The sequence below is a fragment of the Procambarus clarkii genome, chromosome 1 (assembly GCF_040958095.1).
Source record: "Procambarus clarkii isolate CNS0578487 chromosome 1, FALCON_Pclarkii_2.0, whole genome shotgun sequence".
Classification (NCBI taxonomy): Eukaryota; Metazoa; Arthropoda; class Malacostraca; order Decapoda; family Cambaridae; genus Procambarus; species Procambarus clarkii.
Window position 1 is genome coordinate 19,519,063 of NC_091150.1, and position 18,212 is coordinate 19,537,274.

Here is an 18,212-nt window from a genome sequence, read left to right on the forward strand (position 1 = left end):
ACTAGCCACGTACCAGACTGGACTAATCTGCTGAAAGAGGCGGAACTGCAGGATGACCCTTGGGTTCGGACACTGAGTAAGCAGCGCCTGAAACCAGGACTGGGCCAGACACCAAGGGGCCAACAGGACTACCCTTCCTTGTTAAGTCTCCAAGCGAGCCAGGACTTGGAGCAACAACCAAACTGGTAGGAAGAGGTACAGATAACACCGCCTCAACCAGTCCAGTCGAAAGGCATCGACCGAGGGCGTCAGGGAAAGGAGCCACAAATACCAGAAAACTGCTCGGCCAAGCTGATGCAAAGAGGGCCAAGTCCGGGTGCCCAAACATCTGGCAGAGCCAATGGAACGAGTCGGCATCGACCGACTGTTCTGTGGGAAGGGGAATGAAATGGAACAAGCTGTCTGCCAGTACATTTGACACTCCCTTGATATGAACCGCAAGGAGAGTCAAACCTCGAGAACTCAGCAGAAGAGTCACCCAAAGCAACCAGCCCCAAAGAGCCAAGGACTGCATTGAACCAGGGAGAGCAGGTCGGCCGAGCGGACAGCACACTGGACTTGTGATCCTGTGGTCCTGGGTTCGATCCTAGGCGCTGGCGAGAAACAATGGGCAGAGTTTCTTTCACCCTATGCCCCTGTTACCTAGCAGTAAAATAGGTACCTGGGTGTTAGTCAGTTGTCACGGGCTGCTTCCTGGGTGTGGAGGCCTGGTCGAGGACTGGGCCGCGGGGACACTAAAAGCCCCGAAATCATCTCAATATAACCTCAAGAAGATAACCCTCACAGTTCAGACAATGAACCACAGGGGAGCAGTTTGAGTGGAGCCAGATCGTTGATCCTTCAACTTCTTGAACCCTCTGAAACGAATGCCACACCGCCGTGAACTCCCGCACCGTGCTGTGAGCCCGACAGAAGGACGGACCCCACCGACCCTGGCAGCCCTGGTGAGCACTGCCGACAAAGCCCCAGCCTAGAGACGAGGCATCTGTGAACACATTGAGCGAGGGCTCGGGTAGGCGCACTGGCACAGAACAAAAAAAAAAAAAAAAAAAGAGGAAGCCGGCAACACCACAGCCTACGAAAGGCCCCTGGGGTCCAAACCCAGCAATCGCGAGAGAGGCGGAAGGGATGTCCCCGAAGGAACCCGAACAGCCACCGAAGCCAGATCTGACCTAATGGGTAGCCCAGCAGGGTGATGTACAGACTCCCACACAGCTGCTAGAACAACCAATATGTGACCTGGGTGCCCTCCGAAAACAGCTGAAGGCGGGACCACAGCCGCAGCAACGCCGTGGAAGGGAGACACAAGGAAGAGGTCCGTGAGTCCCCACACAAGACCCAGCCAAGTCCGAACCTGAGAGGTAAGCAAATAGGACTTCCACCAGTTCACCAAGAACCCAAACTCGGTGAGCTGGGAAAGAACCAAAACCTCTCCCCCACTGCCCCGTCAATGGAGCGAACCGCGAAAGAGCCGACGACCCTTATGAGAGCCCGACCGATGCTCAGAGATCACTGCGCCAACCAGATGCCAACGGCTCCGCAGGAGGGGCCGGCCCCGCATCTGGCACAACTGGCTTACGATGACTGAAGGAACCCTAAGCCTTGGGTTCCTTCTTATTGTTAATCCTTCTGGATATGAATACCATTATCTTATTTGCCTAATTTTGAACATGTCAACATTGATTTTTTTTTTTTTTTGGCTTAAAACTATCTACTACCTACCTACTAATTTTATGACTCCTAGATCTTTCTAGCATTCAAAGTTTGCAATTTCAACATTGTCTAGCTGATGTCTAGTAACTATTATCATTACCTAGGCTCAGAACCTAACATTTGTCAGCATTAAAGTGCATTTGCCAATCTTTTGTGCATTTTTTAATCTTTTCAACTTCAAAGTATAATGTAGAGATTTACATAATCCCTCATTTACCAACCTGGAGAAACAAGTTATGATTTTCACAGAGCAGCTGCAGGAAACGCAATACTGGTTCCATCACAGCAATCTTAGGAGATAGTTTGGGATTTTCTGTGGGAGATTCCTTGTTGCCTCGACCTCCAAAGTTTTCACCTACTTCTTCCAAGGTGTTAAGGCCTAGACAGGAACTGGTGTCATCTCCTGTGCAATGGTTAATAATTAATTAAAAACTCCAACACTTAGTACCAATTATTACGAAAAGACATGTATGTATTACAAAAGAATGTAATGAATTAATGAGAAGACTTTTTCTGTTTGCACGTTGGTGGCTCCCTGCAGCTAGCTCACTCAAACAGCCCCACACACACATTAGTCACACAGCCTTACGAGTCCTTAATGGCCTACCAAAGACCAGAGCCAGAACCTACATCCCCCCCCCCCTCACAGTGGACTAGAGAGCAGGGGATTGTTATTATCACCCTCAAGATCAAGCAGCATCCAGAAAATAAGCAAAAGCAAAAGAAATAACTGCAAGGTTCATAGAAGGAAAAGAAATGAAGCAGTAAACAACTGCAAACGATCCACCCAGCTGTTAGGTCAACCTTCCAAATTCCAGCTAGCCTCTGCCAGGCAGCACCACCCGAAGCTCTGGCTCCCCATACCATTATAGCTCAGTCTGGAACTGAAAACCACACACACCGAAGCACCTAAAAGGGTGAAAAGGGTAAATTACAAGGGGACTCACTGAGGCCCAACCAGAAAGAGGTGTTTCATTATGTTCATCATTTACTTCCTAGAGGGGCCAAAGGGTGGCTCCCTGACGATAACTAACCACAGAGCTGAAGAAAAAACCCAGTATTGAATGCCACTTTCTGGGCGAGTCCTGTGGCTCCCTAATGCTATTTTGCCGAGATGGCTCCCAACTACAGTACTAGGTCACATCAGCAGTGCATTTCAGTTTGGCCTATTGGAGGACCACTGCCAGAATCTGGCCATTACATCCTATTTACTGGCAATCAGGAATAAAGAGATGCAAGCACTTCTCTGATGCTCAAAGAAATCAAGTAGTAATAAGGAGAGTCCACGAAGTGCAAATGCTGCTGGTGCCACCTGGAGGACACTGAGTGTGTGAAGCTGAAACACATAATGAGTTAGTATGTTATTATGCTGTATTTTTGTTATTAGGTATTTAAATACATTGCCCCAATGGCAATAGTTCTTATGTCCCTTTGAACAAAAAGCTGACAACCCCCTTTTTTTGTGATTTTTTGTATTTATTTATTTATTCTTGTTTTTTCTCTGCTTTGTTTCTATGCAGATTTTGTTGTAACTTGTATGTCCTGTAAAATACATATCCAGCACTAAGTGTGTGAAGCTGGAACAATATTGGTCAACATGTTAATCAGCCACAGGTGGCAGAAGTTGTGAGTTTGATTTTTTGGCCGATTTATTTACAGATTTCAAACTCTATTCTCTTTGTCTCTTTAGGTTGTATTGATGAATGAGGACCAGATGAGAGTCTTATCACTTATATATGCACAATAAAGTTACTGCAATATACAGTGGTACCTCAGAATATGAGTGTCCCTGTATACGAGTTTTTCAGAATATGAGCAGGATTTGCTTGGAATATTTGCCTCGGAAGGCAGGGGTGTTGATACGCGTACAAGCCGACCTAGCGCGTGGTGGCATGGCGATCACCCCTCAGTTTACCAGTGCCTTGCGCCCAGTGACTATCCCGCCTGAATTCTTCCCCAGGATTTTCAGAGTTTTGTTGGATTTTTGGCCAATTTGACCATAAAAGTTGTTATTATATATCTCACCATGGGGTCCCAAGAAAGTCAGTGGTAAGGTTCAAGGCAAGAAAGCGCATGTGAGGATGACAATAGAGTAAAAACAAGAGATCATTCAGAAGCATGAAAATGGTACGCGTGTTGTTGAACTTTGTAGGCAGTACAACAAAGCCACGTCAACGATATGCACTATACTTAGCAAGAAAAAGGACATTATGAGTGCTAAAGTGGCAAAAGGCATAAGAACAATCTCGAAACAAAGACCACAAATACTTGAGGAAGTGGAAAAGTTGTTATAAATTGGATATACAACAAGGAGTTAGTGAGTGATAGTGTTTCAGAGGCCATCATTTGTGTGAAAGCCAGGGTATTGCACGAAGACCTTGTAAAAAAAAACCTGGAACAAGTGCAGATACGATAGACTTTAAGGCAAGCAGGGGATGGTTTGAAAAATTTAGAAAAATTTAGAAAAAGGATGTGATGCCTCACTAGAGAGACATCTTGCGAAGAAGGTAAAAACAATCTTCCATGGACAGATTTGTTGTGAGAAAATCGAGCAGTGAGCCACAACCAGGACCTAGTGGTATGCAGGCAAAATGTGCCAGGGAGTGTACACCCAGAGAGGTCCTCACTGCCTGATGTTATAATGGAAGGGGACTCCCCTGACAAACAGTAACACCTCTCCTCCTCCCCCTCCTCACCATCTTCCATACGCCAACAGCAGTCATCAGCAAGGGTAAGTAAAACTTGAACATAATTTTGTAGGTTTATTTAGATGAATTAGGTATAAAATTTAGTTTGAAGTGAGGTTTTTGAGTAGTCAAGAACGGATTAATTCATTTCCCAATATTTCTTATGGAGAAATTAGCTTCGGTTTATGAGGTTTCAGGAATACGAGCTGTCTCCAGGAACAGATTAAACTCTTAAACTGAGGTACCCCTGTATATGTTTGTTATAACTAACCTATTCCTATATTTTGTTTTTTGGGGGGTTATTTTTTTCTTGACTTCATTTCAACACATATTGATGTACAACTTTCACATATTCGAGTACGAATGCCTACCTTACCTTGAGGTTACCTTGAGGAGCTTCCGGGGCTTAGCGTCCCCGCGGCCCGGTCGTCGACCAGGCCTTCTGGTTGCTGGACTGATCAACCAGGCTGTTGGACTGCGGCTGCTCGCAGCCTGACGTATGAGTCACAGCCTGGTTAATCAGGTATCCTTTGGAGGTGCTTATCCAGTTCTCTCTTGAACACTGTGAGGGGTCGGCCAGTTATGCCCCTTATGTGTAGCGGAAGCGTGTTGAACAGTCTTGGGCCTCTGATGTTGATAGAGTTCTCTCTCAGAGTACCTGTTGCACCTCCGCTTTTCAATGGGGGTATTCTGCACATCCTGCCATGTCTTCTGGTCTCATGTGATGTTATTTCTGTGTGCAGGTTTGGGACCAGCCCCTCTAACATTTTCCACGTGTAAATTATTATATATCTCTCCCGCCTGAGCTCAAGGAAGTACAGATTTAGGCTCTTTAGTCGGTCCCAATAGTTTAGGTGTTTTACTGAGTGAATTCTAGCAGTATAGGATCTCTGCACGCTCTCCAGGTCAGCAATTTCTCCAGCTTTGAAAGGGGCTGTCATTGTGCAGCAGTACTCCACTGTAGAGAGCACAAGCGTTTTGAAAAGTGTCATCATCGGTATAGCATCTCTAGTGTGAAAAGTTCTTGTTATCCAACCTGTCATTTTTCTTGCAGTTGTGACGGCTACTTTATTGTGTTCTTAAAGGTAAGGTCTTCCGACATGAGTACACCCAGATCCTTTACATTGCCTTTTCGTTCTATGTCATGATTTGCCTGAGTTTTGTACAGTGGTTTCCGTTTTTATATTTTCATTTTTTCCATAGCGCATGAGCTGGAACTTATCTTCGTTAAACACCATATTATTTTCTGTAGCCCATAGAAAGACCTGATCTACATCTGACTGGAGGTTTGCCGTGTCCTCTATGTTGCCTACTCTCATGAAGATCCTAGTGTCATCTGCAAAGGATGATACAGTGCTATAGGTTGTGTTCTGGTCTATGTCCGACATGAGGATGAGAAAAAGTACTGGAGCAAGCACAGTACCCTGGGGGACTGAGCTCTTCACGGTTGATGGGCTGGATTTTATTTTGTTGACTATTACACATTGGGTTCTGTTGGTCAGGAAATTGTAGATCCATCTGCCTATTTTTCCAGTAATTTCTTTTGAATGCATTTTATGTGCAATAACGCCATGATCACATTTATCAAAAGCTTTTGCAAAATCTGTGTAAATTACATCAGTGTTTTGTTTGTCTTCCATAGCATCTAATGCCATATCATAGTGGTCCAGCAACTGTGACAGGCAAGAGCGCCCTGTTCTGAAACCGTGTTGTCCGGGGTTATGGAGATGCTGTGATTCCATGTATTTTGTGATCTTACTTCTTAGCACTCTCTCAAAAATTTTTATAATGTGCGATGTTAGTGCTATCGGTCTGTAATTTTTTGCCTCTGCCTTATTTCCTCCTTTATGAAGTGGTGCTATCTCTGCTGTTTTTAGTATATCAGGAATAACGCCAGTATCTAGGCTTTGTCTCCACAGAATGTGGAGGGCCTGCGATAGTGGTTTTTTACAGTTCTTGATGAATATGGAGTTCCAAGAATCCGGGCCTGGTGCAGAGTGCATAGGCATACTGTTTATGGCTTCTTCAAAATCTAGTGGGGATAGGGTGACGTCTGATATATGATTTGATGTTGGTATCATATCCATGAAAAATTCATTTGGGTTATCAATCTTTAGTGCGTTTAATGGCTCACTGAAAACAGAGTCGTACTGCTTCCTCAGTAGCTCGCTCATTTCTTTGTTGTCATTGGTGAAAGTTCCATCTCCCTTTTGCAGGGGCCCAATACTAGATGTGGTTTTTTATCTTGATTTTGCATAGGAGAAAAAATATTTAGGATTTCTCTCTATTTCACTGATGGCCTTTTGCTCTCTTTGCCTCTCCTGGGTTTTGTATGATTCTTGTAGCTTGAGTTCAATTGTTTCTATTTCTCTACCTAACCTTCTTCGCCGTTCTTGAGATAAGGTGCGACTCTCAAGTTGTTCCGCGATTCGTTTTCTTCGCCTATATAGGGAACGACGTTCCCGTTCCAATCTGCATCTCTTTCTCTTTTTTCTTAGGGGTATGCGGTTTGAACATATTTCTAGTGCTACTGAGCTTACTTTTTCCAGGCACTGGTTCAGGTTTGCATTTTCTAGCTGTTCTTCCCAGTTTATTTCTGTGAAGTCCTGGTTTATTTGCTCCCAGTTTATCTGTTTATTATTGAAGTTGAATTTGCTGAAATCTCCTCCACCGGGAATCTGGACTGGTTTTGAAGGTCTACTCCCCATGGTTGTCATAGCTTCAATTAAGTTGCGATCTGAGTAACAGGTATTTGTAATCATTATGTTCCTGATCAATTCATCATTATTAGTGAAAATGAGGTCCAGCATGTTCTCCTTCCTAGTTGGTTCTAATATTTGCTGGTTTAAGGCAAACCTGTCGCACATCCGTAGCAGGTCATTTGCATGTGCCTGTTCATTTAGGCTACTTCCTGGTATTCTTTCTGATATTACTGTATTAGCCAGGTGCTTCCATTTCAGGTGCCGTAGGTTAAAGTCCCCAAGCAGGATGATGTTCGGAGCTGGATTTGTGAGGTTTTCCAAGCAGTGTTCTATTTTCATTAGTTGGTCTTTAAACTGCTGAGGGTTTGCCTCCGGTGACTTATATACAAGGACAATAACTACATTTAGAATCTCTATTTTGATTATCAGCACTTCCACCATATCATTTGAGGTGTTTAGCAGCTCAGTACAGATGAGTGTGTCTTTGATGTAGAGGCTGACCCCACCCTGAAGCCGGTGTTTCCTATCACATCTGAAAAGATTGTACTCTGAGATCCATATTTCACCATCATGGTAGTCCTTTGTGTGGGTTTCTGTTAGGGCCGCAAACACTGCATTTGCCTCATGAAGGAGACCATGCCAAGCAAAGTTTATTAAAACATACAAGAAAATTCATTAATTAGAACAACCATATTCATTGTCGATAACTTTAACTTCAATTATCCCTAAATTAAGAATTTCAACTTTGAGACACCTTTAAAAATAACAATTTCTGACCGATTCTCACCGTTTTTACATATGTGCAAAGTTCTTAGTTCTAAGGTGTTCTGAGGATCGTTTAGTCATAAAGCCATAACGTTACGAGTTATAAATTTTTGCGTCTAAAATTTGCACACATTTGGAATGGCCACATTGATAAAATGTTTTACAGTACACTATACTCTCAAAGAATATTTTGAGGACGGACCGAAACGTCCGTCCGAAACAAATACGACCGAAACGTCGTCGTCCCTTCAACTTCTAGTGTGTGGTTTGGTCAACAATATTTTGTCCTTAGAAACTTGAACGTTATATGCCATTATGAGACCATAATGAATACAATAAAAATTAGTGACATTTTAATATTTTTAAAGCTAATTTGAAATTGTGAATTTTTTATTTTTGTTTTCTATTTTATTTGTAACTTTTTTTCTGTTAATGGTATGATGTTGATCCATTAGGAACAGTTGGAGCATTTACCATGAATATATTATTTACACAAAAAATTGAGTGAGTTGAGGAGTTTTCAGTACACAGTCACAGGGGCCCCTTAAACATTATTTTCTGCAGCCCGCTGAAAGACCTGATTAACATTGGATCGAAGGTCTTACTGTGTCCTCTATATTGTCTACTCTCATGAATATTCTAGTATCATCTGCAAAGGCTGATATATTACTATAGTTTGTAGCCTTGTCTATGTTGGATATGAGGACGAGGAAAAGTAATGGAGGTACCTCGAGGGACTGAGCTTTTTTTTTTTTTTTTTTTTTTTTTGAGATATATACAAGAGTTGTTACATTCTTGTACAGCCACTAGTACGCGTAGCGTTTTGGGCAAGTCCTTAATCCTATGGTCCCTGGAATACGATCCCCTGCCGCGAAGAATCGTTTTTTCATCCAAGTACACATTTTACTGTTGCGTTAAACAGAGGCTACAGTTAAGGAATTGCGCCCAGTAAATCCTCCCCGGCCAGGATACGAACCCATGACATAGCGCTCGCGGAACACCAGGCGAGTGTCTTACCACTACACCACGGAGACTTTTCACGGTGGATGATTCACATTTGACTTTGTTGACTCTTACACTCTGGGTTCTGTTTGTTAAGAAGTTACAGATCCATCTCCCTATTTTGTCAGTACAGTAATTCCTTTTATGGGTATTTTGTATGCAATAACACCATGGTCACATTTGCTGAATCCTCTGCAGGGCTTGACACACAGTCACAAACTTGCGCATTGTGCTGTGCGCCAGAAGAAATGGGCCCAACCTCCAACCATGGGACGGTTGGCAAGCACTGGTCATGAAGCCCCCAACTCATAGCCAAGTCATCCGTGAACACGTCGAGTAACTGGTGAGGATGGCACAACGGAACCGATCCCGGAAAATCTTGAAGAGGAATCAGTTCTGTTTGGCCTACTGGATATCAGAGCCAGAACTGGGCCCCCCTTACAAAGGCACATGAAGCAAAGGATAATCACCCACCCTCACTGGGAAAGCATCCAGGAAGTCAGCATAGCTTAACCACTGCATTGCTCTGCCTTAACCCTTAAATCGCACAATACATATATATATATGATGGGAGTAAATGTCACGAAATCGTGCACATCGTACATATATGATTGAGGGTCTAGCACACGATTTTAAATGCCCCACGAGGGATAGGGGTAGCTATGGTCCAGTCGTGATCAACAGTAAACAGAAACCACCTTGAAAAAAATTTGTGGGTAAAATATCCGGGTGTGAGAGTCTCAGTACTGAGTGAGCAGCCAAGGCTAGTGCATGCAGCATGAGGCTAACAGCACTGCTGTTCAGCTTGTGAACACAGCATCGCCTAAATATGTAACACTATACATGAACCTGTTATTATTTAGTGATGTTAGTATTAGAGAAGACCCCTGTGATAAAAATGACCAAGGTTCTGATAATAGCAGGATTGTGGTGATAATTTGTGCTGTGCTCTATGGTGGGAGGAGTAATGCTGAGGGAGGGAGGGAGGTGGCATTGTCTTCCAACTCTGTGTGCAACCTGTCCTCTTAAAAAGAACGTCGCTTTTGGCCGTTTGCCCGTATGGACGAATATGGACGTAATTTGAACATGAAAAAAAATGAAAATAAATTTGGGATTTTTTTTCAACAACAGTAAGTTAAGGGTCCTCTGATAGGTTAGGTGGGCAGGAAATTCTCATAAAGTTTCAAAATGGTATGAAAAACGTTAATGGAAAGTTGCCTCTTCTAAGCTTGCCGAGTAAGCCGGACGACTCCAACAGAAAATGGAACAGTACGTCACTTTTGTGAGTCGATTTCATTTCAAATTACGTCCAAATTTGGCCATAGCGCGCATACGAGCCAAAAGTGACGTTATTTTTAAGAGGACGGGTTGCTGTGTGGCCACCTTTTATTGACTGGACTTAGTAGTATGGTAAGATAGGGTAATGGGAATAGGATACCTGTATTTAACTACATCATGAGGTTAAGGCAATTATAAGAATCAATAAGAGAAAAAGACTTGGGTGTAGACATAATCCCAGCTCTTACACCACAAGCTTGTGTGAACAGAATAACATTAGCAGCACATGGGAAGTTAGCAAACATAATTTCATTTATAAATCTAAATAAGGAAGGAAGCTTTAAAGTCCATACACACACTGCCTATGTGAGACTATTACTTGACTATGTAGCACCAGCATGGAACCTACACCTTGTGAAGCACAAGTAGAAGTTCAAGAAAGTTCAGAGGATTGCAACTAGATTAGTCCCAGAACTGAGAGGGCTCAGCTATGATGACAGGTTGAGGGAACTCATCCTTCACAATCTTAGAGAAGAGAAGACACAGAGGGGATATGATAACTACATATGCAAGATCCTGAGGGAAATAGACAAAGTGGACAAAGGAAGCCTATTTAAATTAAAAAGATGTAGGATAAGGGGATATCAGTGGAAGCTGGATACAATTGATTCACAGAGATGTAAGGAGGTTCATGCTTCCTTACATCTCTCCTCAACCACTCCAACCATGAGTGGTTGGCAAGTGGACTGCATTGAAGGAAGAGATTGTTGAAGCGAATTCCATCCACAACTTTACAAAAAAATATTATGAAAACATTAATAACGAGAGAGGTAATTACCACACCAGGTATAAATGGCCAGAAGGAAGTGCATAAAGAGCTAGATCACATTCCCCATAATTGCTCATAAGTAAGTGTAACCCAAATGTTGCAGGTTGCAGGCTACAGGGCAATATCCGCCCAACAGGCAGCAGAGAGAGTAAAACCAACCATTAGTTTATAATAAAATGATTGGACATCTCTCAAAGTTGTAAGTGGCGACTGCGGGATTGATGACTTGATCACAATGAGCCACACCAAACACCCTCAGAGCTTACCAGTGCCTGAAAGGCAAGGATCAAGCAGGACACCCAGGCACTAGGGACACTCTGGAAAAAGTGACACTGAAAACCGCCTTCAGTGTCAGTACCTTGGGGCGACTGACACTGTATGGTCCCTTGGGAGCCATATACAAGCACATGGCCCCCCAAGGGACAAAGTACAAACGATTACACTGAAAAAATTAGGACCCACTATAGCCGGTGACTCAAGGAGCGGTCCACATCTGGGGATATCAGCATCAGGACTGAGCTGTTAACACGAGGAGCTCGAGCTCCTAGTAGTGCCGCTAACTGGCAATAGCTGGCAATGGAACTGGGGGGGATCGACCTAACTGCTGGGTGGATTGTTTGCAGAGTTGTTTGCTGCTTTGTTTCCTTGGGGAGAGTGATTATAACAATTCCTTGCTCCCTGTGCAGTTATGGAGGGGGGGGGGGAGGTTCAGGCTGTGGTCTCATCCTTTATGATCTGTGAACAGATCATAAAGGACTCATGTGTGGACCTATCTGAGCGAGCTACCTACAGGAAGCTATTGTTTGGATCCTCCAGAAATAAAGCACTCAGTGTAATGAAATGACACTTTGTGTGGTTTCTATAAATAATGCCTCAGTGTTTAAGGCACTGACAAAATAGAGCTTTCAAACTTGTGCTGAACTCTTTAGACTTGCATGGCCTACTGAAAACCAAGGTCAGAGAATCTGGTTCACACAAAGAAGATAGAGTTCTAGTGCCTTTCTCTGGTAGGTCAATAAGGAAGTCTGAGATGCGAGATGAGATGATAGTGGCTGTAGGGTGCCTACACAAGGGTTGGAGACTTGCTGAGGGGTCCCCTAGAAAATAAGTTTCATAATATTCAATGATCTATTTCTTGCAGACAAGTAGGATGATACTTTTGATGACAGCAACATTTAGAGGGTTAATATTTACATTTTAGTGCAATTGCTAAGTAACTGTTTGTATTTAAGCATAAAAATCCATACATGCAATCACTAACCTGTATTGCCAGCTCTAATATTTGTGTAAGCTTGCGAGGTAACCGATGCAGCAACAGACAGCTCTTCACGAATCTCATCATTCATCACTAATCCATTTGGTCTATTTCCTGGGCAATTAGAAAGGAAAAAAACAGGAGTGTGTTGATTAATGGGGGACTCACTGCAATCAGGAGATAGAGATAAATCCACTGATTTTATATTACTAAAATTAATACTCTGTAACTTGCATGTAATTACTTAAGTGTAATTACAGAATGAGAGGTATGCTTGTGGTGCCCTGTTTTCAGTCTTGGTGTGTGTGTGTGTGTAATTACCTAAGTGTAGTTAGAGGATGAGAACTATGCTCATGGTGTCCCGTCTTCCCAGCACTCTTTCTTGTATAACGCTTTGAAACTACTGAAGGTTTTGGCCTCTACCACCTTTCTCAGTTTGTTCCAACTGTCTATCACTCGTTTGCAAAATAAAACTTTCTAATATTTTTTTGGCATCTTTGTTTCCTTATCTTGAATATGTGTCCTCTTGTTCTTGAAGTTGCTGGTTTCAGGAGTTCTTCTGTCAATTTGGTCGATTCCTGTTGGTATTTTGTAGGTGGTGATCATATCGCCTCTTTTTCTTCTACTTTCTACTTTTGACATGTGTAACACCTCTAGTCTCTCCTCGTAACTCTGGTTTTCAGTTCTAGAAGCCATTTTGTGGCATGCCGCTACACCTTTTCCAGTTTATTTATGTTGTATTGTATTGTATTGCTTCTTGTGATATAGGCACCTTACCTTGCGGTTACCTTGCTATGATCTGAGGGCTCAATGTCCTGTGGCCCAATCCTCGACCAGGCCTACTGGTTGCTGGATTGCTCAACCAGGCTGTTGGACACAGTTGCTCGCAGCCTTACGTATGAATCACATACGTAACCAGGGACCAGCCTGGCTGATCGGGTATCCTTCGGAGGTGTTTATCAAGTTCTCTCTTGAACACTGAGGGGTCAGCCAGTTATGCCCCTATTGTGTAGTGGAAGTGTGATGAACAGTCTCGGGCCTCTGATGATGATAGAGCTCTCCCTCAGCGTACCTATTGCACCTCTGCTTTTCAACAGGGGTATTTGGCATATCCTGCCATTCCTTCAGGTCTCATGTGGTGTTATTTCTGTGTGCAGGTTTGGGACCAGCCCCTCTTAATATTTTCCACATGTAAATTATACTGGCCCCATACAACTGCTGCATATTCCATTTTTGGTCTCACAAAAGTCATGAATCCTTTAGGATTTCTCCATCCATATAATTAAATGCAATTCTCAAGTTGAAAATCAACGCATATGCTCCTCTCACAATGTTTTGTGTGTGTTACTCTGGTAACAGTTTACTATCCAAATCCACCCCTAGGTCTTGTTCATTATCAGAGTTCTTCAATTCCTTTCCACATTATTTGAAAGTTGAGTGTGGTCTATTTTCTCCAATTACACATTCCATACATAACATGGAATTTATTCACATTGAATTCCATCTGTCACTTGACACTTCAAGCACTTATTTTATCTAGATCAATTTGAAGTGTATGACAATTGTCTGCATCTCCTATCTTCTCCAGTGATGTTAGCATCATCAGCAAATGTGTTCATATACAGTAATTCTGTATTCTTTCTGATAGGTTGTTTATGTAAACGATGAACATTACTGGGGCAAGAACTGAACCTCGTGGTACTCCGCTAGTAACATTCCTCCAGTTGGATACGTTGTATCTAATTACCGCCCCTCATCTGTCAGTCATTTAGAAAATTTTTCATCCATGTCAAAAGTCTCCCTGTCACCCCTGCAGCATGTTCCAGTTTCCAGAAAAGCCTCTTGTGTGGGACTCTGTCAAAAGCCATTTTTAGGTTCAAGTGGACAGTCAACCCAACCATCTCTTTCTTGTAGTATCTCTGTGGCTTTATCATAAAAACTAATTAGATTTGTTACACAGAATCTTTCTGTTCAAAAACCATACTGTCTATCTGTTATTATGTCATTACTCTCTCTAGGTGTTCATCCCACTTGACTTTAACTATTGTTTCTAGTGTTTTGACTACTACGCTTGTTAATGATACGGGTCTATAATTTAGAGGTTCTTCTCGACTACCTTTTTATAGATTAGTACTCTGTTTGTCTATTTACATATATCTGCTAAGATTACTGTGCACAAAGATGTTTGAATCATTAACACTTTCGCTGCCTGATCACACACATTTCGTTATGAAACCAAAATACGAAGTATGCGGCATGATGCAAACAGCGTCAATAATTTAAAATTATAAACAAAATCCATTTATTGTCCGAATACTATGGGACTTGTCTTAAAATTAGCGCAAACTTCTTCCCATTCTCAGTATACCCCACATGGCATCCTGACCCCGCCGTGTGGACGCCCACCCACGCTGGAGGCTCACTGTTCTCATATCCTCGCTCGTGACAGCTGTGGCCTTCTCTGGAGTCAAAAAGTTTTCCCATTCTGGTTATCTTATCTCAGGTATTTGTTGTTACTGGCTTTATAAACACTGCAAATTGACTTCCAGATGGATACTGATCAAGAACAAAGCCAATCCATGATGAAAGCAGTGAAAGAAACACGTTCAGTATAAGGGAAAAGTTACTAAGTTTTCGTTGAAAGTATAGAAAAGTGAGGAGTATATGTTCTTATATGCAAATATCACATTACAGCATTCTATTGTGAAGGATTTGATACCAATCAAAACAACGTATCACAAAAATTGAGGTCAGAAAGCTAAAAAGAGAACTGTATAAACATTTGTCGGATGTCGATGGTTTCACGCGCATCACTCGGCCGACCTTGAGGTGCGCTGCAGGTCGCTCGCCGGGGCAGCAAAAGTGTTAACAGGAGTGGAATGCTCAGCTGAGTTGCACATTCTCGCAGCACCCAAGGTGAAACTCCATCAGGACCAACTGTTTAATTTCTTCCTAACCCCTTGAGTAATTTTTCCATTTCGCCTTGAGATTCCTCCATGTACTCTATATCGTGCTCTGGAATTGGTATTCGGTCTGCTTTTCTGAAATCCTCATTTTGTACAAACACACTTTGGAACTGTTCATTTAGTATTTCACACATTTCTTTTTCATTCTCAGTAGTCCTGTTCCCCGTTTTCAATCTCTGGATTTTTATCTTTTAAATGCAACTTGCTTTTAACGAAATTTATAGAAAAGACCTGGATCTGTATTACATTTGTCCGCTATACCTTTCTCAAAGTTCCTTTCTGCCTCTCTCCTCAAAGCTGTGTAATTTTATCTTGCTTCCTTGTAGAGCGGTTATGTTTGTGGGTTAGGCCGCAAACATATACTGTACTTCCCTGTACTGAACCCATTATGTTATCTTTTTCTCTCTGGCTGACTCACAATTTCTGCTGAACCAATCCTGCTTTCTGGTCCTACATGTCTGTTTTGGTATGAATGTTTCTGTATCTTCATCGTATATTTCACAAAATTTAGCATACATTTAACTTACTTCCTTGCCTAACAACAAGTCTGTCTAATTAAATTCATTAATTTTCAAAGCTTCCCATAGTGTCCCTGCCTATTTCAAGAGTTTTCAATAAACTCTTGAAATCAAGTTTATCAACCATTTTACTGTCCCCATTCTCTTCTAGATTATATCACAAAGAATACTTGAATTTCCAACAGGACATAATCACTCTTTCACAAGGGAAAAAAGTACTGGATGTCAAATATCTCTTCTCTTTTTTTCCTGGTGAATACTAGATCCAGTATTGATGGAACATTCCCTTCCTTCATTCTTGTGGCCTGCTTGATGTGGTGATACATGAATGTCCTCTGTTCTTGCTTCATAAGACTCCCAGTCTATTGCTTTCAAGTTGAAGTCCCTCAGTACTAACAATCATGATTTATCTTAATCTGCTTATACAGTAGTCTCTCTCTCACGACAATTATTAGACCCTTCTCATTTGTCATCTAGTTCCTCTGTTGTCCATGTGTTGCTTGCTGGTGGGCTGTAGGCATTTAGTTATCAGTTTATCATCGTGATTCCAAACCCGAAATGTCATTATGTCAACTTTTCAAGGGTTGTCAACTTTCAACACTCTTACCTTCAGATGTTCTTTCACCAGCACAGCCACTCCTTTCCCCTTCCTAAACTTCCTGTCACGTCTCCTAACTGAGTAGTCCCATTGGAATACGACCTCATTCAAAATATTTTTGTTTTGGTTTATTCCTCATAAATAACAAAAATTTAAATATTATATAAACACACAAAAAGTTTTGTCTTTTACTTCCCCTTCCTCTAATGATTTTGTTGCTTTGTTTTTATGTATCATTTCACTAGCTTTCCAGTCCATAATACTTTGAAGAAAACAGAATTTCTTTCTTTCTTTATTGCTATTCCCATTTAGAAGTTTTGCTTCACATGAGGTTCATTCTCAGCTTTTCTGTGTCTTCCTTTGAGAGGTTTTGTCTTATTGACCAAAGTTTACCATCCTTATCACTCTGCAATTTCCTAGCATTTTAAAGCACTTCCATGATTTGTTTCACTCCATTAAACGTCACCCTTAAGGGGCAGTTCTTGTCTTTCTCATATTTTCCTATCCTCCTAAAATCACTGACATTTTACTTTGAATTAAGGCCTATTCCTAAACCTACTATTTTCTCTATGATTTCAGCTTACCTTGTTGTAGTTTGTCTTCTTGTTTGATACAAAAGATCTTGAAATGTGTAGTGCTTGAAAATTTATGTAACCTTATCTCCGGTTATCCAGATTTCTGTTCAGAGGTGGAGTAGTTTTGCCAGAAAATTATCTGGATGTGATTTTAGCTGGACAACCCAAATATTTGGCTCAGCAGGCTTCAGATAACAGTGCTCACACAGTATATGTACTTAGAAAAATCAACACAAACATCATATTTCTTGTATACCTGTTAATGTACAATAGACAGCATCTAATTTTACTAAAAGCAAAAGATTTCTCACCTCCCTTTTTTTTATTTAACTTTTCTCCTTCCTTCTGGCCATCCTTGTCATCGGTGGTCTTGGCACTCAGGTCAGAGGTGTTGACAGTCACAGTGTTCCGTATCTCTTGCTGAGCTTCTTCCATTTTATTGTCAAAAACCTGTAGGACACCAATTTTATTACTATTGCTTTATTTGCATTGACAAATATTTAGATAAAAGAGTTATTAATTAAACAAACTACACGTCACTTTATGAAGAATATTCAATATAGAATGAAGAGACATTTATAAGACAACAAAAATTAAACAAATGTAATTAAAACAAATACAAATATTCTTCCAAGATGATTCTCCATACAATTTCACTCACCCCAAAAGCACTAGTAACAAAAACAGCTCAATGAAAGGTTGAAAGAAACAGCTGAAAGGTTCTTGTTATCCAACCTATCCTTTTTCATGCAGTTCTGACAGCAACATTGTTGTGCTCTTTAAAAGTCAGGTCTTCCAACATGATTACCCCTAAATCTTTTACATAGCTTTTCCTTTCAATAGTGTGGTTTGACTGTTTTATATGTGATTTCTGTTTCGATATTTTCCTCTCTTTCCATAGCACAGTAACTGGAACTTATCCTCATTTAACATCATGTAATTTAATGTGACCCAGTGAAAGACTTAGTTACCATCCGATTGGAGGTTTGCTCTGGCCTTTATATTGTTTACTCTCAAGAAAATTCCAGTGTCATCTGCAAAGGATGATACAGTACTATAGATTTGTATCCTTGTCTTTGTCTGATATGAGAATGATGAAACATACTGAAGGAAGTCTAGTACCCTGGGGGACTGAGCTTTTACGTTGGATGATCCAGATTTTACTTTGACGACTATTACACTCTGAGTTCTGTTTGTTAGGAAGTTAAAGATCCATTTCCCTACTTTTGAGAGTACAGTAATTCCTTTTGTGCGCATTTTGTGTGCAATAACACCATGGTTACATTTGTCAAAGACTTTTGCAAAGTCTGTGTATATTACATTC

The 18,212-nt window shown here is 41.5% G+C and overlaps 1 protein-coding gene across 1 annotated transcript in view; it reads right to left on the minus strand.

Moving 5' to 3' along the window:
* Positions 1 to 18,212, minus strand: part of LOC123753965 (Inositol 1,4,5,-trisphosphate receptor) — a 402,759-nt gene that overhangs the window by 81,571 nt on the left and 302,976 nt on the right. Inside the window, 3 exon segments of the mRNA XM_069331935.1 lie at positions 1,935 to 2,116; positions 12,238 to 12,345; positions 17,200 to 17,338. Of these exon segments, the coding sequence (XP_069188036.1) occupies positions 1,935 to 2,116; positions 12,238 to 12,345; positions 17,200 to 17,338 (429 nt within the window).